This window comes from Xiphophorus maculatus, chromosome 15, assembly GCF_002775205.1.
Source record: "Xiphophorus maculatus strain JP 163 A chromosome 15, X_maculatus-5.0-male, whole genome shotgun sequence".
NCBI classification, from domain to species: domain Eukaryota; kingdom Metazoa; phylum Chordata; class Actinopteri; order Cyprinodontiformes; family Poeciliidae; genus Xiphophorus; species Xiphophorus maculatus.
This window is the reverse complement of record NC_036457.1, coordinates 9,589,371-9,615,340: the sequence shown is the minus strand read 5'-3', so window position 1 is coordinate 9,615,340 and position 25,970 is coordinate 9,589,371. Positions and strand designations below refer to the sequence as shown.

The window sequence follows — 25,970 nt, the reverse complement described above, 5'->3', positions numbered from 1 at the left end:
AAGGCCAATTTCAAATTAGATTTTTCCTTATGTTAAAATAGCTTCAAAGTCAAAACTGTACAGATAAACAAAGGAGGACCTTGTTTTTAGGCTAGATTGCTGTATAAATTACTTTACAGGTGTCAAAAAGAAGAAAGACAGGTGTAGACTGCATCATGCAGTTTCTCCAAACTGACTCCCTCTATGAGGAAGGTGTTAATAACAGCCTTAATTAGTTCAGATAAATAAAGATATAATATGAATCTATAAATGTTGCTGAAGCCACTGTCATTCAGTATGACAGAGGATCTGCATAGTATTTAAGACACTAAATACTGCTCTTTTAGGGATACAGCAGCAACATTTGCATAGTATAAAAATAAATTAAGTAGCAGCATGAAAAACGTGTGATTAAAGTCTAAGTTCTACTTGAATAGGATTAAAAATTTTATTTAAAGAAACATGTGAATTCATACCATGACCACTTATTAACAAATAACACCAAACACATAGATGATAAACATCTGCAAAGCTCATGTTAAATGTACTTTATCATACCATCTGGGGGTCTGTTAGAGGTGGCCACCACCACCACTCCGGTTTTGAACAGTGCCTCAAACAGCTGCTTCAGGATCATGGCATCAGCAACATCAGTTACCTGATAGAAGAGAAGCAGAGAGGAAGAGAGCAGTGTTCAGGTTCAGTGCAGTCTGCCTTTTCATGCCACACACACACACACACAAACACACACACACACACGTGTATATGTTTGTGTTTGCATGTGTCTGAGGTCAAATCAAGCCGTCAACACTTCATGTTTATTAGTCTCTCTCAGGTGCTCTCATTCAGTCCTTTTTATCCGATCAAGGCCGCTTAGACTTTCATGCACACACACACACCCCTAACCCACTTGAACTGACTACAAAATGGTCACAGAGCGGTTTTCTGCAGAGGAGAAGCAGCAGATCTGAGCTGATCAAGTGAGCAGACAGGGGAGCGACAGGATGCAAGAGCAAAAACAGGAGAAGAAAAGAAGCATGAAAACAGAGCAATATTAGTCAGAGCAGGGGTCATAATTGCAAACAAAGCCTCTATCAAAGAGGGGGTCTTATAAAAGAATATGAAACATGTGTGCCTCTGTGTGCTGGGTGAGCTACACACACAAGGTCACACAAAGTTGCAATACATAAACCCAATTCAACTGTCTGCTGCCTTTTTCATCTACATCATTTCCATGAATCCTCAATGAACAAAGGTCGATGAAAAACACTGACGCAAGGACATTTATGAGTCGCTGGCTGTTAAATGAAGAGCTCTGACCTTTCTATTAGTAATCCAGTGCTCTCACTTTTGTTCTTATTCTCTCATCTCTCCCTTTTCCACCTATGTTACTCTTTTGAACATCCATAAAGGGAGAAATCATGGTAGTGTGTGATGGCCAGTAGTCAAAGCAGCATGTATTAAACTCATTTGATTAAACATGATGACTGACTGAGGAGAGTTCAGAATGGATTAAAATTAATTAAGTCAGATCAGTCTTTGGCCAATTGTGATTAAAATCTATTGAAATGCTGCCTCTACACCTATAAAAACATTAAAGCAATCTTTAGAGAATAAGTAATTGTCTTAATCTGGTATTTCACTAAGTGGTATTTTTCTAATCTCAGGAATAGGATAAAAAAAAGTTGAGTAAGGGCTTTGATTTGTCAGAAACTCAAAAGTAAGAGAGAGACAGGTTTAATGCTCTGAAATGACAAATATTTGAGGCTCATTATATATGATATTTTTAATATTAAAGAAAACAAATCTAAAAAAAGATTTGTTTTCCGAACAAGAAGTTATGCAAAACCAACTGAAGAAAGGTCAGATTTTACAAAGGTTCTAAAAAAGTGACAAAGATGTCTGAAGTTGGTTTTACAATCTTCAAAACACTAAATTTTGAAAAAGTTTTCTTACTTCTTAAGCTTTTTCACATTTTCTTACATTTTCTTACAACTACAAACCTCAAAGTAAATCACTTGGAATTTATATGAGACTAACACGTGTCAATGTCCGGAGAAGTGTTCGCCTGTTAGTCTTTATAAATAAGAATTTATCAGCAACAATTTCCATGTCTTACCAAGTCTTTTTAAAATTTTGACGGGTTCGCTTTACCATATGAATAGAATTTGATACAAATCATTTCTCTCTAGCTTTGGCAGTAGGTTTAGAGTGAGTGGTTAGACCTATACCCTGGTCTCCAACAGACTTCCTGGCAGGCTTGCCCTGTTTAGCTCAATCCATCTTCCCATAAAGTCTAACCAGCTTCTCTAAAAGCATCTCCGTATTATAGTGAAGCCACTATATGTGATCAGGGTGATGCATAGTGTTAGTTTTCTGTAACACATAGCATTTTGCATGAAGCCCTTCTATTTGGACTGTGTCTGTGCAGCCAGACAGGCCTGGACATGTTTGCTGTGCCCTTTGGGGCTTTGTGACAATCCTGGTCTCAAAGAACAGTTCCTGTAACTGTTCTTTGAGAACAGTCGCTGACAGTCGCTGTCAGCGAACAAGTCGCTGAATCCAGACCCTGGCCTGCAACATGATCAAGCAGGTGTCCATTACACCGCCCTCTCCTCTTACCTATTTTTCCTGTAAATAACAGGCACTTCTGATTGCAATACCCACAGCATATGCCTCCTTTCATACTCTGAAGAGTCTTCTGCTTTTGCATATTAGCTCCACTGCCCTTGCCAATACTTGATTAACATTTGTGTTAAAGCCTTGATTTTGCTGAGAAGAGGTGGCTAAGGGCATCAAATTAGAGCGTGCACACGCGAGCCAGTGATTGTGAGTGAGCGTAATGAGAATCAACAGAAAGCCAAGGCTCTGTGTCTCTCTGAAGGGGCCCCTGTGTTTGCTGCAACCACAGGATTTTATTTTCATTTCAAAAGAATCATTTAAAAATGACCTTTTATACTGCATGGATTTGTTTATTCATGTGCCCTCAACATGGTCACGGTATGAGGGGCAATATTGATTGCTGGGTGAGTAGAGAGAGAAAGGGGAGAAAGAATGGATCCCCACAGAATGAGAAGGGTGGAGGGGGAACGATGTGGCACTTGTGGAGCACAAAAATAATGGTGCAATCTCTGTTAGTTGTTGGCGAAATTTAAATGAGCAGCCAATTACTCAAGTGTGTCAGTTTGCAGCGAGGCACACGGGTGCCAAATGAAGCCTCTTTTGATGTTACACCTCTTTATGTACACAACCTATGAGTAATTTCACCAACGGAGGCTGCACTGTGACAGAGACCATAAGACAATGCTGCTCAAGCATCGTCTTCCTTTTCCTCTCTCGCCGTCTTCCCGTCTTTCCATCTCGGACCTCTCGACGGGCGAGTATTCATTAGGAGAAACCGAGAGAAAGGAGGGAGGGGGGGCTACAAATTACTGATAATGGCACGGAGCTAATGAAGAGAATGGAGAAATGTCATTAGCATTTAAGAGGATAAGATCCATCTGACCCGCCACCGCCAGTCGCTTTCTAGCTCCACTCACTTAAGGAAGTAGGAGAGCGCGACTGATACCCGGAGCCTCATTTGCATGCCTGAGTGGAGGAGGATGCTGATTGGTACGGGCCCCAAAGCCACACACATGCATACACACACACTTTCTCAACCTCTTATTTATGCATCCCAAACAACGCATGTCTGCTTGTTTCCCCTCCATTCACTGGTAGCAACAGTTGACAAACTGGAAACTGCAAAGCTAGGCGAAGGCGAACAAAACAAATCAATAACAGCGTGAAAACAGTGCCATGGGTCGTAAAGTGCATGAAAAGGAGCCGCTCTTGATCCTCGGAGACACATAGTGTTATTAGAGGGAGCAACTCCACCTTGGGTGACCTCTGACCTTCCCCCATATTAACTGTAATGATATCACTGAGAGGAGCAGAATGTGTTTTTGGCTCGGCTGATGAAAAACAGAAATATGCACTCTTATTTGCTGCAGCAGGATGACTAACCAACCTCACAGAGAACAGGGAGCGCTTCAGTCGAGGCTCTCTTGTCTGACACCAAAGGATAGAATAATGAGAATTTCTGCATCACTAATGACTGAAGGTGCTCTTTACACCCACAGGAAAAACGTAGAAGTTATGCAAGCCAACACTGAAGTACACAAAGACATATACATAAACGCTATATAAAGACACAAGTGAAAATACTCAAGTGTGGTGGATGTACTGTGAAGAACTTTCATCTGTGCCTTGTAAAATTTCTGCTATGTTCATGGACAACCACTAGGTGTCCCCAGTTCTGCCTTTTTTGTTAAGGCCAAAATCACAAAGTTGAAAAGATAGTTAAAAAAAAAAAATCAATAACATGAAAATAGCGATCACGCTTCCCTCTGAACTAGAGATATGGTTAAAACAATTCAAAACCGTGTATTTATTTGGTTGTAGTTTGTAAAAAGTGTAATTTCTGATACAAATATTCATTCTTTGATTTTAGCATTTTCTTACTTTACAATGCATTTTATTGTAAAGTAACAAAAAGAAAGAAAAAGGATGCATAGTTTCCCTTTTTTTTCCTGTTTTTACAAAAATAATCTGAATAGGATGGAATGCTTTTGTATTTAGCTGGTTCTATATCTAGACTTTCTAACAAATACTTGGATCCAAAAATTTCCATTGCAGTTCTGGCTGCATGTTTAAACTTATTAACCTGCTGGACGGTGAACCTCTGCCTCATTCTCAAGTCATAACCATGCTCACTTTCCAAATTTGGCTCCATCTATTACCCAATCACTTCGGAGACGTTTTCTGTGTAGATTGCTTTTAAACTGCAAACAAGATTTTCCTATGACTACGAGATTTGTGGAAGGCACCAATAATACTTGTCCTATAATAGGCATGACTGTAGATCTACTGAAATGTTACCATGGGCCTGTTGGCTGCTGCTCTGATTAATGTTCCCCTTGCTCAAACTGTCACATTAAGTAGGATGGTAATCGTGCTGCTCTTTACATTTTGATAGCTTTTTATTTTTATCTTATAATGACTTGATGTAAAAGATTAATGTTTATAGTTGTTATTGTCTGGTTAACATCTTAAGGAGCCTTTTAGAACAAACACATTATCTCTCAACACACACTTTAAAATAATGTCTGTAATGCACTTGCTCACCTGAAACTCATCAAAACACAACAGGCAGATCTCACTGCTGATCTCCATGGCAACCGGGGATATGGGGTCATAGTTGAACATTTCCCCTAGCCTTCGCTTCGGCAGGCTTTGTTTCCTGCGGTGGATCCCTTTAAGCAGCAGACAAATGTCAGGAAAATCTTAAAAGCGCACCTGCGTCGGCAGCCGAAACTACTGACGGCGCTGAATAAAGCTGTAATTTCACCTGGACGGATAATGGCAGACAATTAGCATGGGGACAAACAGATGGATAAATATAGGCTCGCCAATGCACTATGAGCTTAAGAAGAAAACAAAATTTTATCAGAAAGTCAAAATGTAATGAGGAAAGGGAAGTCGCTGCTTACTCTTATGGATATCCAACATGAAGCTGTTAAAATGGACTCTCTTTTTGCAACTGTTTTCCACATGGGAGTAAAACAAATCCATGAGCATGGTCTTCCCTGAGCCTGAAAGGTTCACAAAATTGGAGAAAGTAGGAGAATATAATGACTTAGTAATAACAACAAACTTGTCAGATGTAACGAGAAAAAAACAACAAAGATGATTTATTTATTGATTAAGCCATAATACAGACGCAGATTCTTACCAACATTTCCATATATATAGAGACCCTTAGGTGGTGGTGGTTGTTGAGGAGGAGGTTTCTATTTAGGGGGTAAAAAAATTAATTAAAAGCTTTTACAATAATGTTCTCTTTTTAACCAGTGAACACTCCTTTATAAGAGGGTCCGGGCCATCACAGCAGCACAGAAAGTTTTAAAAGCATTTACAATGAGAGGCACTTATTCTAAGTCTTTGATCTCTGATAGTTTTCAAAATATTCAGCTATTATCCTAATAATATCCTGTTTGAATTATGTATTAACTACTTATCAAATTTAATTTCAGATGCCCTGATCAATAGGTAATTTTTTTCTTAATTTGGATTGGTGTAACTGAATAGTCAGATTTTTTTCTCTTGTTATTAGATGCATCTAAATTAAAAGCTCCAAGCTTTTATTTGTGCCATAAATAACAACAACATGTACTTTGATGCAGTTCTTGAGTTAAATAAAAATCAGATAAAGATTTTGGATGATAATTTTTATGTATAAATTGGAAAAATAATCTTATCAAATTTTTTCTTTTTGCTGACAGTTTTCTGCAACTTTCTCATCATCTGAGTGTCAAACATTGAACTTAATTTTGTTTTTATCATCCACATGACCTACCCATCTTGCCCAATGACAAAGTTGGTTTCTAATTCAGAAGTGTGGGATGTTTTTCGGCATCTGGACTGAGTAAGACTGACTGTATTTCAAGATCTAGAACAGTTCAAGTCACATTAAGAGGGGACCAATAAAATCGGGTTCTTAAAATTCTTAACTTACAAAAAGTAAACTGAATAATAATCACATTTGGAATTTACATAATTTCCAAGTTAACATTCACATGTTGAGTTTAAAATTCTGATAAAAAAAAGGGCCAGAGATGCTGTGAATTGACCCTTTTTTGAATTTCAAGTGCTTCAATATTTTGTGGTAACTTAAAATCCCCCAAAATTTCTGATTTGTATGAAATCCATGTTTTGACTAGGTAGATTAAAGATACCCCTACCTTCAAAACTTAGCATTTTATGGAATGCAGTCCTAACAAGATGCCAGAGCAAACGTCAGAGTAATTGGTTCTGTTCTCCCCCTTACCCACCTGTTAATGCACACTACCAGTCAGCTGACAAGAAGGCAACTTAACTTTTTTCTTACTTATGTAAAATATTTTCTGCAGGAACTTCAAAATCACTATTAAATTTTGATATATTTTTTTCTATATTTCTACTTAAGTTTATGGACAAAGAATTTGCATAATTACATTACATTTAAAGGATAGCATTAGAATATCTATAATAATTAATTTGTTCTACCAATTAGCAGCTAAATTGTTCGGTTGTGACTAAAAGTGCTGAGATGTTTCGAATTTTGCCTAACATACCATCTCATACGGCCCGAAACAGTAACAAACTCCCTATTACTGAATATAACTAAAGCATCATTTAATAAACAAGGTACGCCAAGGCATAAAGCCAGCACTACAGTGTGAGGTTTCATATGATCCAGACTGGCCCACTGCAGGAGACGAAGACAAAGGGGATCTAATCAACAAGACAAGCCAGGGTTCCCACGAAAGAAAAGCATCATCAGAGGAACAATGGGGGGATTTGTCAGACAAAACGGAGAGGTCTGGATGAGGCTCCGTACGAGATGGAGTGGACTTGTGTGCACGGCCCGTTTAGCGCTGCTAATTGTGATACGGTACTGTAGCATTGAGGTGCTGCTGGAAGTCATTGTGCTGCCTGCCTCTTATTATCAAAAAGGTCTTTGCTTCAAAAAAACCCATCCTCTGTGTGACCGAGCTGAGAGTACAAGAGAAAGCCAACTATCACAAAGGAGAACGAAGCGTGTAAATGTATCTGCCATCAGTTTGTTCATAAACAAGATTTACTTATAGCTCATACAAGTCTGTAGATGGCTAAATTATAAGTTTTAGGAATGCTGCCGTTAGACTATCTCCATCTTTGTGACCGGACAATAACGACCTGCTTTGGGATTAAATGCCTCTTTCTAAAAGAAAAGAACTGTCCTCTTAATATTTAATTTAGAAACCATTTCATGAAGATGGTACTTGGAGTCCAGATGCACTTGGTCCCCACAGCACAAGGAGCACTTGACTCTGATAACTGGCGGCAACTGCAGATGGAAACCTAAATTAATAGCCTAAACCTGTTGCTTCTTCCCTCCTCTTTTGATTGCCACCCTCCCGCTCCCCCAAAAGCTTCTCCTAAACTAGTCACGAAAAAATGAAAGACCAACAGGCTGTTCCCGCCTGCTCTGGCGTAACAGCGTGCGACTTCTCCTTGACTTCCCAAACTGCCCTCCGGCATGGTGGGGTAATTGTCAGTGGTGGCTGGTAGCCATTCTGCCACGGCAGAGTGGAGAAGGACAAGGCTCTCCCTCAGCGACTTTGTCTAGCTAAGCTACACGGGCCAGTCTAGCCTCCTGGTGGACGATACAGACTGGCACATGAGTGAAAAGTTCATATGCAGGACATGGACCTCCTTTCCTTTTAAATTATTACATTTTTTTAAAGCCATAGATGCTGCATTTCTCACCAGAGTCATCACAGAGGAGATTGTAGGAGTCCAAGTTAGGTTTAACTTTAATGCAGGAGACTCTACACTGTACGTTCAACTTAAAGAGGGCGGCTCGGACTAAACAATAGTCCATTGTCAGTCAACCATCCGCAAAACCACGCCACATTGGGTCAATATTAAGTCAAGTGTACTCTCCTCACAGACTCGGTCAGTTAGTGGGGACAATGGCGGCACTCTCACAGAGAACGGACACCGAAGGACTGTGGTATGACCTGATTTAAACTGGAATAATTGCGTAAGTACGCAGTCAGTGAGAATGTGTGTGTGACAGACAGAGCAAGAAATAAGGTGCAAAAGGAGAAGGGTGACGGGTGGGGCAGTCTGCACTGGTGTTGATAGCCTAACACCAAAGCATTTGTCAGTAGCCCAAATCAAAAGCAAAAAAGACAAGAATGGCCCAAACAATAGGGATCCCCTCATTACTGCATGGGGACGGTGAGAGAGCGAGAGGGGTGCCGGGACAGGCCCAGCAGGAGGCCTGCCCTGCTGCCTTCCAAAATCTCTGCCTAACCCTGTGTGTCTGTGCCAGCCCACCAACAAAAACATGCAAAAAAAAGGAGACTCCCAGCACCAAATAGGAGACAGTCAGCTCCTCTGACCTAAAAACAACAACAACCCCCTGCATTATGCCGCTCATAACTCACACGCACAATAAGCTTCCCAGACCCCTACCCTTCCTTTGACCTGAACCCCATGGCCACCATCAGTGATGCAACTTGAATACAGTTTAGTCAACTGTAGTTCTCCCAACTTTTAAAACATCAGTTGCCTAAGCTGAAATTCTCAAAGGAAATCTGCCCCGCTTTTAAAACCTTCTTTGATTTTCTTAAAAAACATTTGGCTTTAGTGTTATTTCCTACAAAGCACAGACATTATACCTTTTTATATCTTATTGCTCCAAAGAATTTCTAAAGGAAGAACAGGTTAGAATAGGTTTTCCTGTGCAGTTAGTAGTTTATCTGGTCTATGCTAAATTCAACAAATCTCAGAATTGTGGCAGGGAGCCAATGTAGTAGTAACTTCAAGATCTAGGGTAACTTTAGTGTTACACATACTTGTCAACTCTGACCCAAACCTTAATGTTTTTGCTAGAAAGCTCAAGATGAAGATTTTATTTGTCACATTGACTCTAAGCAAACATCCTGAACATCCACAATTAAACTGGAGGCGTCACTTGAAGAGAGATGTGGATAAGCTATATCCACACAAGGTAGAGGAAAGGCTGTCAAATCAAGATGTGGGTTTCTAGAGCAGTATATAATGGATGTACTTTTGAAATTTTGCATCAAATAATAGATAAACTTCAAATAATCTTAAAAATGAAATAGAGATACATATTTGTATTCTGTTCCTTTGAAGTGCTAATCTTTTATATGTGCATAATTCATTTGAGGATGATACTATGGGATTATGTGCATCTTAGGTTTATTTGTCCTTCCTGTGACAGGCCAGACCTGTTCTACCAAAATTTAAGACTTGCCATGTTTGTCTCCTGGACAACAGCATTGATTAAAAAAGTCTTCAAAGACCCAATGTGTACATCTGCAGTGTTTTTGATTAAGACCATGTAAAGCAACACATCTGATCTTCTTTCCAAACAGCAACGTAGTGCATCTGCTTCAAGATGTCCTTATGCTGTTATGTAAATCTGAGCTGAATCCTGAAGAAGTTATAATACTACTATGGACTCCCTTCACCAATCAACTAGTATAACATTTGGTTACCATGGAAACTGAATGGAGACTCTCAAGTGCACATGCTGTTTCTCTGTAGAGTTACATTGACTTTTTAGGCATATTGCTGTTATACAATTTCATTGATAGTATCTGGATGAGAAGTTGTAGAGAAGAGGAATATTTGAAATGTATTTAATTTGATGATTGTTGATATAAACCAATAAACTGCTTGTTACTTGTCTCACTACATGAAATACTATTCAAATGTGATTTTATAAGAAGTGTCTCACTAAAATACAAGGAGCAGCACCATAGTTCTGCAATAAATATTATTATGCACAGGCAATAATGCTAGTATTATTGTCCCTATACGTACTGTTTTAATGCAGGAGATAATTTAACTCATATTATGAAATCATTACGCTCAGCTGTAAATCTGACACACATGACAGCAATACAGTGAAATTACCGTTTTGATTGTTGTAGCATCATCATTTTGAGGATGCCTGCTGTGATCTTTGTCGTGTTGTGTTAATGGTGGGTTCAGGTACATACTGTTAGTATAAGTCTTTAAGGTTTGCTGCAGTACAGCCAGCTGCTGGAGAACATATTTCTGCTGAACGTCCTTCTTTAGGGAGTCACTTTGCACAAGCCGCTCAAAGTGACCCACAATGTCACCGGAGCCACAAAGATCTGTAGCTGAAGTGTCCGAGGAGAAGCGGGACGACACGGAGAGACTGAAAACCCCCCACCACCTGGAACCTTCAAAGTACAGCGATGGTATGCCTGCGTTAATAACTTTACAATGTTTACAAGTTTGTACAGACAGCAAAAACAAGCCCATTAAATATTTTATAAACTACGAACCGAACTCTTACCTTCTGCGGTGGCACTCCGTGGAAGACGGCAGGTTTTATTTACAGATTGAGCTCGTTTTGTCAACAAAAACACTGCAGAGGATTTAACAGCGGCTGGAACCATGTAGGACGCCATGATGCTTCAAAGCGCTGCAACTTTATTGAGATACATAACACTGCATCTTGTAACGTTGTCAAAAAAATAAAATAAAATACAATTAAATTAATACAACGGGTTAAAAAAATCAAAAGGTAACTAACATTATTGTAAAAATGAATTTAGCAAATTACTATTGAGTAAATTACTATTATCAGATTCATATGATATATGAAAAATATAAAAATAATTTATTTCATTTATGTTGTCCACCTAATAAATAATTTTATGTTTATGACTTTAAAAGAAGAAGAGGATTGATGTGTTGTAAAATTTTAGATTCACATGCTTTCTTGTTTTTGTCTTGTTTGTGCCTCCTTATGTCACAACTTGGGGAGACCCTCAACTGATACCACTGTCACACTTGTAAACCACAAACAATTATGCTATTTCTAAATTATGAACACAAAATCTTGTTGTAGTCTAAAAAAAAAGCACGTTTTAACTTCATAAATTTACATTTACAGATTAGCTAAGATGTTTCAAATTTCAAGTTACACCATACTACCTCTTGGAATTTTGTTATCACTTTTGTTGTTGGTTTCAAATAGTGGCCCACGTCTTTTAGGTGGTCCTAAAAGAAGAAGATAAAAAGACATACAGGAGATTTATTGTTTTTTCAGCAAGTTCAAGTTCCTGTATTATATTGTACATTTCAGCAGCATTTCAGGATTTCAGAAAGCCAAGTGAAAAAATATGCTAGCATTGTTCCTTGTGAAAATTCTGACGTTTGAGCTTCTAGTTGATTTTAGTTAAGAGGATATTTCCAGGAAATATGAATGTTTTCATCTTGAAGTTGTTTAATTAAATTATTTTAATACATGTTCAAAAAATAGTATGCGGGTTTTTGCATACAGCAGTTCACTTAAGTAATTTTAACTCAAGTGAAAAATTGCCATCCAAGAAATTACTCAAGGAAGGGTAAAGAGAAAGTATTTCGTAACAAAACTACTTACTGTGTGAGTAATGCATCGGTCTATCGTTGAAGTGAGTAGAACGAAAACATTGACTATATTAACTCAAAATGCAATAGCGTACACACAAATACATTTATATCATTTAAACACAAAGTTTAATATTCCAGTTGGTTAAAAAATAATCAAACTGGACAATTTTGTCTTCTGTCTACTAATGATGACGATGATTAATTATACCAACATTCCCGCTGGCGAGTCGTAAACAAGCTGAGCTTCAAACAAGTGGTTGAGCTCCGTCAGCTGAACCTCAGCTGATCGGAAGTTCAATCTGTTAGAGTGCAGCATAATTTACGTAACGCACATTCAACATAAAAGCACATAGCAGATATTTAATATACTAAAATAGTAATTTGACATAAATAATGTCAGAAACCTAAACATTTAGCGGTAGTGTATATATAATACAACTTTTCCAAGCTTTTCCCCATAAATTGTTGAAGTAGAAGGAAGTGCTATGTTCCAGGTATTTTATTTTGAAGAACCAAAGCATTAAGTACATATACGTGTTGCGGCTGCCTTGACAGCATCCCTAGCTGATTGGGAGGACAGGGAGAAATGGCTGATGCTATAGCTGATACGAGAAGGCTGTACACTAAGCCCCAAAACCTAAATGACGCGTATGGACCCCCGAGTAATTTTCTAGAGATTGATGTGAGCAATCCTGAGACTGTCGGGGTTGGCAGAGGCAGATATACGACGTACGAAGTCAGGCTGAAGGTGAGGCTGCATTAACAAGTGCTAGTGACGTTAGCTTGTTAGCTAGCTGCCCAAGCTAGCTGACCTGGCTTTTCCTTTTAGTCAAAGTTATAAATAATTGACATCAGTGTTGTCATCGAGAAACAAATGCGAATGTTGACACATAGTTCACAAGTATTTGCATACTTGGGTATTATTTTTGAATAAAAAGTGTTTAGTTGTTAGTATTTGTGTGGGTGCTGGGTTTATCAGACATTGCCTTAATTACGCAATGCTATGCACTGTTAGCTAGTGTTAGCGTACAAGCGAAGTTTTAAAAATATTTTAAAATATATGCAAGATTGGACAATATGAAAACTGAAATGAAACCTGAATTTGCTTGTCTGTAGAAGGAAGCTCATAAAGCACCGATCTAAAAATAAAACTAGTCAAAGAAAAACACAGAATCTAAGATCTGGGAGCTTCTAGAAGCTGATTTTACACGTTCTCGTCATTAAAACAGCTAATATTTAAGTTAATATTTCAGTTTCACTTATAGGAACATTCCATCTACTAAGAAAGTGAAGTGAAATGTTTGTTTTTGTTAAGTTTCTCTAAAGTTCAACTCTGTTATTCTTAACACAAGGTTTATATCTGTAATTAGTAGTAGTAAAATAATGTTTTCATCTAAAACAAATGCCACAAAATCTCACCATAAACTTGACTCGTGCTTGAGTGGAACTCAAGGCACGCCCCATGATGACTGCAATAAATAGATAACAGTTATAGTCACACTAAGTAGTCTACGTGACTTGCGTTCAGTTTGAATACCCTCAACAAAAGTATTTAATGAAAAAGACTCAGGACATCATTTCACTGCCTAGTCCTGACTGATTAAGTATTACACAAAGTCTTGGACAGATTAGATAATAAACGGATCCAGCATGGCATAAACTTTGCAGTGTCTAATCACTGTTGAATTTGGTGGCTTTGATTGGTGAAGTCAGTTCCTCTAGAGCTTACAAACAGGATGCAGCTTGCTGACAGATTTTCCACTTTTTTCCATACCTCCTACGACACATTTCCTTCCCCCAACTCCGTTGTCAAACTTGCAGAGAAGTTCTTTCCATCCATTTGTCTTCATTTGTACTACAAATGAAGGTGCAAAATGAAATTTCATGGTAGTCCTTTGCAGTAAGGGAAATATTACATGGTAAAGTTAGGACATTGATAACAGAAAACATACAATTCAAAGGAGTGGACTGTTTGAGATTATGTCAAATTAAAGCAGCATACCATGTCTAAATGCACATGTCAAACTATGAAGAAGATGGGCCACAACAGGAAATAAAGCATTCATTGCCTCATCTGTCTCCTATGTAGTGGAAAATAGGCTAAAACTGAAAATTGGTCCCATTGCTATTATGTCAAATGGACCTAATTCTCTCAACAATGTTTCTGATACATTTTTGAAACTATGCTAGAAAGAACTAAGGCAGTTCTAAGGGAAATTCACCTTTTAAAAATTTCCCTGCAAAACTTTGACTGAAAATGTGGTGACCTCTTGGTGACCCAGGCCAAAGGAGTCCACACTACATGGAGTCAGGTGACTTTTGACCTATGGAGATGATGGTGCGAAGAAGGATTTTACATAAAATCAAGAAGATTGTGGCCAACCCTGGCCATTTTCTTCATGGGACTGTCTTAGTACAACAGAATGTCTTTTGTCAAACACTCTGACTAAAGACACTCTAAGTAAAGACAGAGGCTTATTCAAAGCCTCTGCTATTACTGCATCAGTAATACAAACTGCTACAGGAGACCTTTCCTGCCCACAGCCATCACCACCTACTTTTAAAGTTTTGATGAGTAACAGAAATGAGCAATGAGGGCAACCTGCATTGAGATGGCAACAGCATATTCTAAAAGGTTTAGCCCTGGTCTAATGATGAGAAAGTGATGTCAAAAATGACAGACATGCTTTTGTTAAAATCTTCAGCAGAAACAACTTTGAAAAAAGCCTTTTTTTCTCAACTGCTTTTCCAAATGTTAAAATTAAATAGCCTGTCTTAATTTAGTGTAGGTTACAAGCCTCGTTGAACTTTACTAAGGCAAATATTTATGTCTCAGACAAAATAAACTGTTTCGGCTATTAAACCATTTTCTGCAAATGAATGACATTTCTTGTAGCTGGCTTGTGTTAAATCTTGACGGTTTCACATTTCATCATTTTTTTTACTGCTAGTGTAAAACTCTTTGGCAGTCACAAGGCTCATCTGATTGCCTCATCTTTTATCTCTAACTTGTCATTTCAGTTGACTGACACCCCTGTAGTTAGTGACCTGAAGCGTTTAGATTGGCTACCAGCCTTCAACTGTTTTATAGCTTCCACTGTTTCTTAAAGAAATGAATTTAAGGGGATGGAAGCTGTCTCCAGGCATTAGCCTTGAATATAAGGCTACTGTACTTGATTAGCGTGTTATAATTAGCATATGCGTGTAATCAGCATTATTGTGCACCTCATAGCCCTGTGTGACCCTGCTTTGCATAAAACCACAGAAGAAGCGGCGCATCTCTCACTTTTCAATACACGTGGTGTCAACTTAGCTTTGCTTCTCTCCTTCTCCTTTCTTTAGCTTTCTTTGGAGACACTTTCACTCCATCTCCAGCATTTTAAGAGCGTTAGCCACAATGCCCTAGCCAGGAATGCATAGTATTTCTTTTGTTCTTTCTTGCTTCTTTACTTTCTTCCATTTTTAGTCTGATTTCTTTTAGACTACCACAGCATCATCCTCTACTGGGATATACAGTTTCTTCTATTAACTGTTTTTCCTGTTCTCACCACTGTCCTGATAGTCACCCCGAAATTGAGAGAGTCCTTGTGGCCGCACTGAGAGAGTCTTGCTTAATCCTCTCATTGAGAAAAGAGAAGAATGAAATGGGCCATGGTCTGGGGGTATGGGGGAGCTGGAGCATTTACTCCCCATCCTCACCCCCTACCCATGGGAGGGCAGAAAGCCACCCCTCTCCACCAGCCTTCATCTCATCCGCTCCTATCCCATTCCTCTCCCAGCTGTGTGCAGTCATTTGCCTATTTAATTGCATGGTTACTGTTCTTTGGAGTAATAATGTAAACATAAAAAATAATTAGGCGTACGAGTTTCTCACGGTATGATGCAGTTGAATTGAAGGACTGTAGTGTTGTAGGAATTACTCAGTAATGTAAAAGTAAAGGATATAATATAAACAAACATTTGAGCAAAAATAAACATTAATTTCCTACTGGTTATTGCATAGAATACACAACCTGTTGTGCTCTTTATAACATAACACAAGTATAATAAGCTTAAATTAGCTCATATTTTCTCAGGTAGCTAGCCTGCAGTGGGCTGCTTAGCAAACAGCTGCTTGTAGCTTAACAGCTTTACTTGGACAATGGCGTTACCTCAGAAAAACACACACCTCATGACTGTGTATGTTTTGGGGTTTTTTTGTTACTAGAAATATTTCCAAACAGATTAATTTCTTTGCAAGAGGAGAAAACTTGTAGTGGTCCTGTTTCAGCAAGCTGACTGGCAGTTCACTGCGACAAGTGTTAAGAAGGGGCAGCTTGAGAAAACTCAGTTTGGTACTTTCTCTGGCATCTTTTTTTAAAATTATTTATTTAAAATGTGAAAACAATTATAGTCCACATTTTATTGGTTTTGAAGCATTTTAAAACTTTGATAGTGGTAACTGACCCATGTCTGACAGTAACTGTCGTTAAGCTGTCAGGTTTGTTTTGCATCTATGTAAAATATTGTCAGTTTGTCCTTTTGGCTTATATCTCCATGTTTGGCTTGGGTTATCATGTGGTTAGACGCATATTTGAAGTAATATTGAGGGATGTTGTTCAGCCACTTGTTTACTGATTTCAAACTGGTGATTTAAATCAACAAACCAGATTTGTTTTTTATTTTTCCGATAGGAAAGCAAAGTTATTTCTAGAAAATGGCCTGTTTTCCTGAACTTTTCTAAACTTTTTAAGCCATACATTTTCGGTCTCATGAAAAATTGAGAGCAGTTAGTCAGGCAAAAAAATATTTTACGAGTACACCTGGACTTTTTTTTATGTTCATTTAAAAAAAATTGAAAAATTGTTATGTAAAATGGATATTAAGTAATTATTTATTAAATTGTTAAATATTTATTGTGTTTTCTTATCACAGCATAGCAGTGAACCTAAACTACTACTCCAATTTCATCCATTTTGCATCTCATAATTTTAAGTGAACTTTTCATAATGGTTCATGAGCAATAATAATATCTGTATTTTTGCCCCTAATTCCTGATGCCTGTAATGGAAAGAGTTACTCTGCTGAATTCTGCCATATTCTTCAGTGTTAATGGTGTCTTTTGATTGCTGGATCTCTGGAAGAGCTTCCCAAGCAAAGAAGTGTATTTTTGTTTGGACCCACAGCAAACCCCAGGTTGGAGCTGGGATGTGGGTGTAGGAAGGGGTGATGGGAATTACCAAAATTTCTTTTTTTTTTTTTTTAGTTGGTTCCCATCTCATCCATTCAGGGAAGCGGACTTTGGGATCTCACTTTGTTTATGGATAAGAGTACATAAAAGGGCTCTTATAGCTCTGTCTCTCACTCGGTCTTCTACCCCTCCTCTTCTCCCATAGCTTCTCCTCTCTCCTTTTTTTTTCTTCCTCTTTTTCATTTGAGTTCTGGGGTGGGGGCCTTTGGTCATTAATAAAATAGGGAGAGACAGGGAGTGTGTGTGTGCGGAGGAGGTGGGGGGTGGAGGGAGCTTGTCAGCCACAGTCAAGTGTAATCCAAAGTCTACAGCATCCTCTTCGACAACTATTTTAATGGAAATAGGGAACATATTGTATCAAGGCTACCATATCCTACTTGAAATGACAGTATCAAAAGTGGGAGTTGATACTATGGCAACAAAGCAGCTTTTTGCCAGATAGGCGAGTCGGAGAGAGGGTAGGCTGTCAGGCCACAGGGGCCGGCAAGCGAGGGAACGAGTGAGAGAGTACACGTAGCGACGAGAGCAAAAGACCCGTTGCCCCAACGCTTTTGTTCACAGCCTTTTTTTTTCCCATTTTGGAATATGATGCAATGAGATGGTATTATGTTGCCATTTTTTATGCCATTATTCTGAAAGGGGGACTATATGGCAGGGGTGAAGGAGGGGTGTGCACGGGGGAGGTTTAGGATGCGCACTTTCAAACTTGACTTAATCCATCCTGCTAAAAGCTAATGCATGGTGGCCTTGAACTGTTCTCTCTGGAGATGAGTGATCTTTGTCCACTCTCCCCCTTTCTTTCAGCGACGCGCTGTTTTTTAAGGGTTCTGCCTCTTTTCAGGCCGGTTTCAATGAGCCCAAGGCATTGTGTCCCACACATTATGATTCACATGCTCTTCCTATGGAGCACAGATTGCACCTTGTACGCCCATAATTGAAAGTGAAGCTAGGAGATCTACTTTGACAGAGATACAGCTAGCTTTCTGCTTCTTTTTTTAGAACACGCTCCTCTTATATATTTTGCTTTTAAATATGACCTCTCGTGTTTCTCTCTTTGGAAACAGCTGGTTTTCGTCGTTTCCTTTTTTTTTTCTCTCTCTCTCTTTCCCTTTCAACTAGAACAGGCCGAGTGTGATGTTTTACACGGTCACTGAAATGCTAAAACCTGAACGACGGTGGGCTGGTTCCGTGTTCTGATCGGTACAGAGGCCAGTAAGTTGAGACAGCCGCGCTCTAACCTCTAACCAGCCGTGAAGAGAACAGAGGCCAGGGAAACCTGATCTTTGACTCTCGGCACTCTCACGCACCGCCTCTTTCTGAGCGTTTTGTGCGAGCAAGAGAAAAAGAGAGTGAGACCTCTCAGATTTCAGCTCTGTCGTTTTCATCCCTCCCCTTGTCCTGAAAGGCCAATCTCTTAATCACTGGGTTTGAAGGGATGAGGGAACCGAAAGTCCAGGTGACTTCCATAACTTCCACTTTCACAGCTGCCATCATTGTGTTGACATGGATTGGTTTCAGCTTCCTCACGAATAGGCTGCAAACCTTTACATTTACATTGTCAACAAAGCCACTGGTCAAATCATGCACATCATCTCATGCATACTTTACAAATGTCAGTGTGCACTTGTGTTTGGTCAAGTGTTTTCCTGTGTGCACATGATGGGATTAGAGTCACGGCGGTGGCAGATTACCTGTAACTGTGATCTGTTGTGGAGGGGATTAACTTCATGGCGCTCCACGCTGTGAAGTAACACGACGCAGCGGGGACGGACCACGGTGAGAGCAGTGCAGAGTTAATGCTAGAGCACTGGGGCGATAAAGCTATGATAATCCACTTCTCCTGTGACCTGAGAAGGAGGAGGAGTGAGGGCCTCATTGATGGCTTTACCTGGAGAGAACTTGAAGTAAGGGGCAATGCTTTTTGAGGCGTGGGGAGTTTTAGAAAAACTCTGTGGGAAAGTGGGAGTGGCAGAGCTTTTAATCAGCATGTAGAAATGGTCTGCTTTATGCGACTGTCACTTTAACCTTTTTGCTTTACTGTACTTTTGGAAACCCTCTGGAGATACTGAGGATTCTAGGTCATTTCCAGTTGAAATGAGTAACCCAAAGAAAGTATCAAGTATAGCTGGCATTCATTACTTTAAAGTGAAGTTGTTTGCTTTGCGTTTTGTGTGTGTAAATGAATAAGAACTGCCCTTATATTCAGGCATAGTACTGATGAACATACAGTGGATTGCAAAAGTGATATAGTCATGGAACATTTTCACATTATACCGTACTGTAAGCATAGACTTTATTTTTCTTTAATTAGAATTTTGTTTTGTTATACACCAACAAGAAATGAGGCATAAATGAGAAATAAAAAAATTAACTTATTTGTTACCAATTGAAACTTTCCTTGAACTTGTTTTTTCTGGTTGAAATTCATGTTGGCCAATCGGCAAACAGGAGGAGTTGTGAACGAGGATGTCACTCTTCAGCGCTGCTTTAGAATTGTAGTCTGCAATGGCTGTGGTTGAGCAATGGCAGGGAATGAAGCCATTTGTTGGCCTTGCTTCCAAATATTGAATCGACATGAACAGCGCTTCTCTTCGCAGAATCAATCTGGTGCATAACGTATGTCATGGCCAAATGTGAGCGAATTTGAACTTCAGTAGAGTTCTTGCCTCCAGGAAATGAGTCGAGGGTCCTCACTCCTGACCAACTGTGCAAAGCAAAGTATAGAATGAGGGGCTGCTTTTTACTTCTCAAAGTCTGGAATAAAGATTAAAAATAACTATTTTACAAAATGTTTGACAAAATGTAGCATTTATGTGCCATTTAATAAGGTTTAATTTTCTTTATTAAAGCTCAATAAGAGTTTTACGTGACGTAAGGATGACTTATTTTGCAGATCAAGAGAAATGAGGTGCTAGAGTCCTAAAAGGAGAAACCATGAGTGCGAAACGGCCACTTCTGCTCTGCCTCCTCCTCAATTAGTCTTGCACTGAGCAGATGCAGCTCCCAGCCTCTCCAGCTCCCTTGCTCTTCCTTTATGACCACATGTACCCTCTCTTCTCTTTTGTTCAACCGTTAACTCTCCATCTCGCTTCCTGCACACAGTCACAGTCGCCTGCCCATCGATCAGGCTGCTGCTCGCGCTGCATTCATTCTGCACCTACTTGCTCAGTTGCTTTGCTTTTGTGATTCTCCCCTTTTCCCTGAATTCTGACCTTCTGTAAATGTGGCCTGCCCATGAAATGCTCATTCACTCCCTTCTTGTTTGTACATTGTCACAGGATGGCCATGTACCGCCAGGACTAGTGAAGAGCTTTGGCATTGTGCTGTAATTTGCTGTTTGCTTCACTGTTCCTGTCAATGTCGAAACATCTCCCTCTTTTAATTCGAAATTCACTCTCAAGTGCTTGTCAACAGCAACTTTGAATTATGTGCACACGTGTGGATTCACATACATGAACACACACACAAAAACCCGGTATGCTTTTTGAGTGGAAAAAGACCTTGGTGAGCAAAAGATTGTTGGAAATGTAAGTTGAACTTTTGTTTTCTGTTCCCTTGAGGCCAGTTTAAATTTAGTTGAATTTGTTCCTTTTTTCTACTTCTTTTTGTCCTTACCAAGCCACGTTTTTCTCCTAATCATGCCATTGAACCCCAAAGTTCAACCCAACATTTTTGTTGTCTTTTGTCTCATCTAGTGTTCGCTCCTCAGGCCTACCTTGCTAGTAGCTTTTACCCTAAATTAATTTAGGATATTTATATTTTAATCAATAAGGGTTGTCTTGCTGTCACTGGATGTTCATAACTACAGACTAAGCTGCATCCCATTTACCTTTCCCTATTTTAAAAATTGAATCTGTGAATGATTACAAATTAAAGATATTCCAGTTGAAAATTGGAAATTAAAATGTTGTGCTAAATGACCTTGATCTTTGCAATTAACTAAACAAGCCACTAAGGAATTCAGTATAATGTAGCAACACATCAACTGCTCATATGAGAATCCAAACAAATGTTACTATTACAGCCTTCTATATGTGTACTCTTAGGGTAGCCATACTGGATTTTGAGTTTAAGTTGGCAAAGAAATTTCCCACTTTTAAAGTTGACTTCCTACATCACAAAGCCTTCCACTAACATTTAGAACTATTCTAAGGAAACAGTTATCAGAGTAAGTGTTTTAAAATGTGACAGTTCTGCTTGTGTTTGTCCTCAGACCAACCTTCCCATCTTCAAGCTAAAGGAGTCCTCTGTGCGGAGGCGGTACAGCGACTTTGAGTGGCTCAGAGCGGAGCTAGAGAGAGAAAGCAAGGTAAACTTTCCATATAAGTTCGACATTAACAGTCTGTTATAGAGCTAACAGACTGTAATGTTGATCATACCTACCATGGAACATAATAAGAAAGAAAATGAGGTTTTGAACCCTTGTGAGTGGGTTTGATAATAAAAGGTTTAGGCTACATTCACACAGTAGGTCTTGATGCTAAATTTCAATTTTGTGCTGCAATTAGATTTTCTTTTAATTACACTAAACGCCACCACCTTACAGCGACCTGCATGTGTGGAAGAAGAATGTTGACGTCGCATATCAACGCGCTACGAAAGTAATGATGGTTTCCGCCGTCTATGAATCAATTTCAATATTTATTTAGCAATAGAAGCTGACAGTATCATCACAGGATGATGAGACTAAGGAAGCTTAAAAAAAAGAAAGCTCAGCTAACCCTGTCACAATAACAAATATTGCAGGTTGAGAAATTGTCTCATAGATTATTGTGATAAACAATATAGCAATGCAGGTTTGTCCTGTCAAAGGCTGATAAACTGTAACTTTATAAAAAACAGTCCACAAACATTTTAAATATCCATAATCAAACACGGCAACCAAAAACAGTAAGTAAAAAAGAAATGCAAACCACACACAACTGAATCTATCAACCAAATGGACTATGAAGTCTCCGTAAGCAAAACTGACATTCAAAAAATATTAGTCATCAGGATGGAAATTTTCAAACTCATTTCAATCCATCATTATTGGTGATAAATCAACTATTTCTTGATTAATTGATTATTGTGACAGGCTTAATCAGAACCTTTTAGCAATGGTCTTTTATGGAGCATGGGTGGCAACTTCTGTAGTGAAGTCTGTTTGGCTGCGTGGTTGAAACCAGCAGTGATTGTGATTTGACATCTTTCATAATTTTATGAATATGAATGTCAACCATTGTTAATGTCTGAATTTAAGCATCTGGCTTCTTTTGGTGCATGATTATTCAACCTCTCACATCAGTGACGTTGGACCGTTCAGACTGCAGACGCTTTGAAAAAAATCGGATACGTATCAGATTTAGTTTCACCTTTGAAAGTGGCACAAATATGATTTTTTTTGTTTTTGGGAAGTGAAAAATCAGAATTTGCCCCGACAGACTGTGTTAAAAAGTCTGATGTGGTCAGAAAAACCCCCCAGAATGAGACGCAGTCAGCTACTTTGTGAACTTAGCTTTAGATTAAGGACTCAGGAATGCTCTTATAAGCTTATTGAATCAGATCACTCTGTTTTGGAGTCATTAATTTAAAGCACTTAATAATGGATGCAGGTTTGTGTAACTGTTTTAACTCGGACTGTTTTGTTTTTTTGAGGTGGTCGTACCACCTCTCCCGGGAAAAGCCCTTTTCAGGCAACTTCCGTTCAGAGGAGACGATGGCATATTTGATGACTCTTTCATTGAGGAGCGGAGGCAGGGTCTGGAGCAGTTTCTCAACAAGTAAGTCTGTCCACATCTCTTACGTTTTCATCTTTCCTTTTTTTTTTTTTAATCTTGCTTTGAAGTTAAAATTATTTATTCTTCACAAGTTCTTCTGTGCAGCTGCAGTTATTTGCAGCTCCTTCCTGAGCTGAGGTGGTACTTGAACTTTGCAGAACAATGAAACATTTTGTGTGATAACTACATGCAACTTTTTCACTTCTCTTCATATTGTTAACAAACTGAACCCTTGGAGACAGGTTGGCCTTTTTCCCGCTATCCTTCTTAATTCTCTTATAATTATCTTGCAAAGGACAAGAAAACCAAAAGAGGATTCAAGCATGCACCCCCACAACATAATTTTTTTTCCCACATTTGTTTTGTTGTTGATGTGTAATTTATGTTAATTGCAGCTCAAATTACAGCGCGTGGTTCCCCGGGATGGTGTGTGCACCTCTGCTTATTTTTGATCCAGCATGTCCTCGTTTTCAGACGCCGAACAATAAAAGTTACAGTGTGATTGTAATCATTTGCAGTTATAGCAGACTTGGCCATTATCTTTGTTTCATGTGCAAATGCACCAGTGTTTCCTGCCGGAATATTAAGCGCGTAAAGACAGTTGAGAAAATTAGAAACCACAAATATGTTAAAGTAGAGGAAGATGATTCGGTAATTAGGATTTATACCCCCATCCCCCTGTCTTTGCTTCCTGTAAATGAAGCACTGCTGTTGATCATATTATTGTTCAGATGTATTACTGGCTAACATTGTTCAGTCTGTGATTGAGAGCATTGTGAAGAGTAATTCTTTTGAAATGCTAAAGATGATTGTTGCTGTGGAACAAGTAAGAGGGAGGAGAGAGGAGAATGATCACTTTTTGATTACGCCAGTTAAACATAATTTATACTTCAGGTAAGAGAGAAGAGCTTGAATCTCCTGTTTGAAAAGGCTTTTATGTTTAACATCCTCATGGCTCTTGTCCTCTGGGCCGATGTTTCCATATTCGCTAAGCAGAATCCGATCAGGCAAGATCGTTTTTACTTATTTATTTATTTTTTATTCCTTCCCAGTCATTTCTCTGGTACTTGACCTGAAAATCATTCTGCGCTGTTTCATCTCTCTGCAAATGTTTCCCCATCAGAGGTTAAGATGCGTACATGTGTGCAATGTTATCATGTTGGTCTGCTCCGAGTGATTTAGCATTTTAAAGAATGTCATGTTTAAGGGTCTCAGGTGCACTGGTCCGTTCTCGTTATGCTGCTGTGCGTCATCTCAATGGGCCTTCAAGAAAACCTGATGTCAGAATGGCTCTTTAAAAGGAAATGGCATTAAAAACAAGAATTTATAGCAAACCAGCTGTAATAATTGCTGACTTTGATTTAAATTTTCTGCTTTTGATTAGCTTTCACATGAAAAGTTTTGTTTGTAATTTGAGCAGACAAATATATGAAATTTATTTGGGTTAAAATTTGCGTTGAACTAAATTCATAATGAAGATCTTGGAAATTATTTCTGTTTTCTTTCTTTTTTTTTGATAAATTTAATTTCTTTAGTTTTTCATTTGCATTTTTCTGTCCAGAGTAAAATGTTGTGATACAGAAAGTTTAAGCATTTAATTTCTTCCAGTCAGTTCTCTTTCTTCTTAGATGAGGTTAGAAGCTTCGGATGTCACAATACAATGAAAATCAAATTTTCTGAGACGTATATTACTTACATTATGAACTATTGGAGATTTAATATTTGATTCGGGCTTATATTAACAGAATGCACTATTGGAAATATTCTTTTGATTTTCATGAGATGTATCTAGAAAACTGTTTTGTTAGTAAAGTACTGTTGTAGAAAAGTGGTATTAATTATCACACGGTGTAAGCATCTTTTTTTTTTTTATCAGTGAAATTCTGCATCAGCCACATAAATCATAAAGTGTATGTGAACATCAAGAGTTCCAGTGATTTACATGGCATTGATCTACCGAATTCATTATTTCACCTTAAATAGGTTTTCCTGACTATTTATTTTTGGTTATTTTTGCAAACGATGCACAAAATGCAAAGTACAAACGGTTGTTCAAGCTTTTTATCAGTGCCATTGAAATGATTCCTAATTATTTTTATTTTCGACCAGTTCAGTTTCATATAACTACACCCTTGTCTCAATGGGAGTAAAACAATCTCTTGCTCTTATGTGATTCTTTTCAGAGTGGCCGGACACCCTCTAGCTCAGAACGAACGCTGCCTACACATGTTTCTACAGGACGAGATTGTGGACAAGAACTACACCCCATCCAAAATCAGACAAGCCTGAGAAAAAAAAAAATAATAATCATGGCTCTGCTTGGCCTGGTCCGGCTCAGTCTAGCTTGGACCCACAACCAAAAGCTCTCTTCACTGCTCCAAATGTCTCTCAATAAACTTTTAAGTGACACTTTCTTCTTTCCTACATTGTCTAAAATATTATTTCTTGCCTATGTAAGCGTAATTGCTAATCACTGATTGTCTGTTTTGACCTTCCAAATGAAGTCAAGAATGTTCTATACACAGCTGTGGTCTAAAGTGATTCACGGATATTTTTTCTTCATGTCTAAAGATGCCACTAACAAAAATATATTATATATTTATCATTTAGCTATGTCCTGAATATATTCCTTCATATGTTACTTTTGAATGAAACTTCTTTGTATGCAACGCTTGTGTAATGTCCCACACCATCCTCCATCAACGACTGGCACATTGCTCTCCATAACCAGCACTCAAACATGCATACACACATTCGACGGACCTCGACTTTCAAGCCACACTTAGTTGTTGTCTTAAAAAGGATGCATGTGTGTGTCTGCGCGCATCGTGTCCACCAGCACCTACCCGAAGATCACCATGTTTTTTCTAGCATGCAGTTTACACAGAGAGAACTGCAGTATTTCTACTGGCAATGTGCGTTTTGAGATTTGTATACTGCTGTGCCATTTTTGTTTATTTTGAAAAATTTTCCAATAAAACAGGTGAAATGTC

General features: G+C 38.6%; 2 protein-coding genes across 4 annotated transcripts in view; one reads left to right on the top strand and one right to left on the bottom strand.

Moving 5' to 3' along the window:
* Positions 1-12,250, bottom strand: part of afg1l (AFG1 like ATPase) — a 31,176-nt gene extending 18,926 nt beyond the window's left edge. Inside the window, exons 1-9 of one of the 3 annotated variants that reach the window (XM_023348240.1) lie at positions 12,197-12,250; positions 11,999-12,018; positions 11,551-11,616; positions 10,907-11,067; positions 10,498-10,790; positions 5,753-5,810; positions 5,511-5,612; positions 5,146-5,273; positions 538-637 (exon numbers count right to left, since the gene is read on the bottom strand). In XM_023348240.1, coding sequence (XP_023204008.1) covers positions 538-637; positions 5,146-5,273; positions 5,511-5,612; positions 5,753-5,810; positions 10,498-10,790; positions 10,907-11,021 — 796 coding nt within the window. In that variant the 5' untranslated portion in view covers positions 11,022-11,067; positions 11,551-11,616; positions 11,999-12,018; positions 12,197-12,250. Of the gene's footprint in view, positions 1-537; positions 638-5,145; positions 5,274-5,510; positions 5,613-5,752; positions 5,811-10,497; positions 10,791-10,906; positions 11,068-11,550; positions 11,617-11,998 lie in introns of all 3 variants that reach the window. The other 2 variants (XM_023348239.1, XM_023348241.1) reach the window with 2 other exon arrangements.
* A 289-nt stretch (positions 12,251-12,539) lies between these two features.
* snx3 (sorting nexin 3) lies at positions 12,540-25,970 on the top strand. The gene is made up of 4 exons (XM_005802608.3): positions 12,540-12,736; positions 21,432-21,527; positions 22,856-22,980; positions 25,161-25,970. The coding sequence occupies exons 1-4, from the start codon at positions 12,575-12,577 to the stop codon at positions 25,264-25,266; spliced, it is 489 nt and encodes a 162-aa protein (XP_005802665.1). The 5' UTR covers positions 12,540-12,574; the 3' UTR covers positions 25,267-25,970.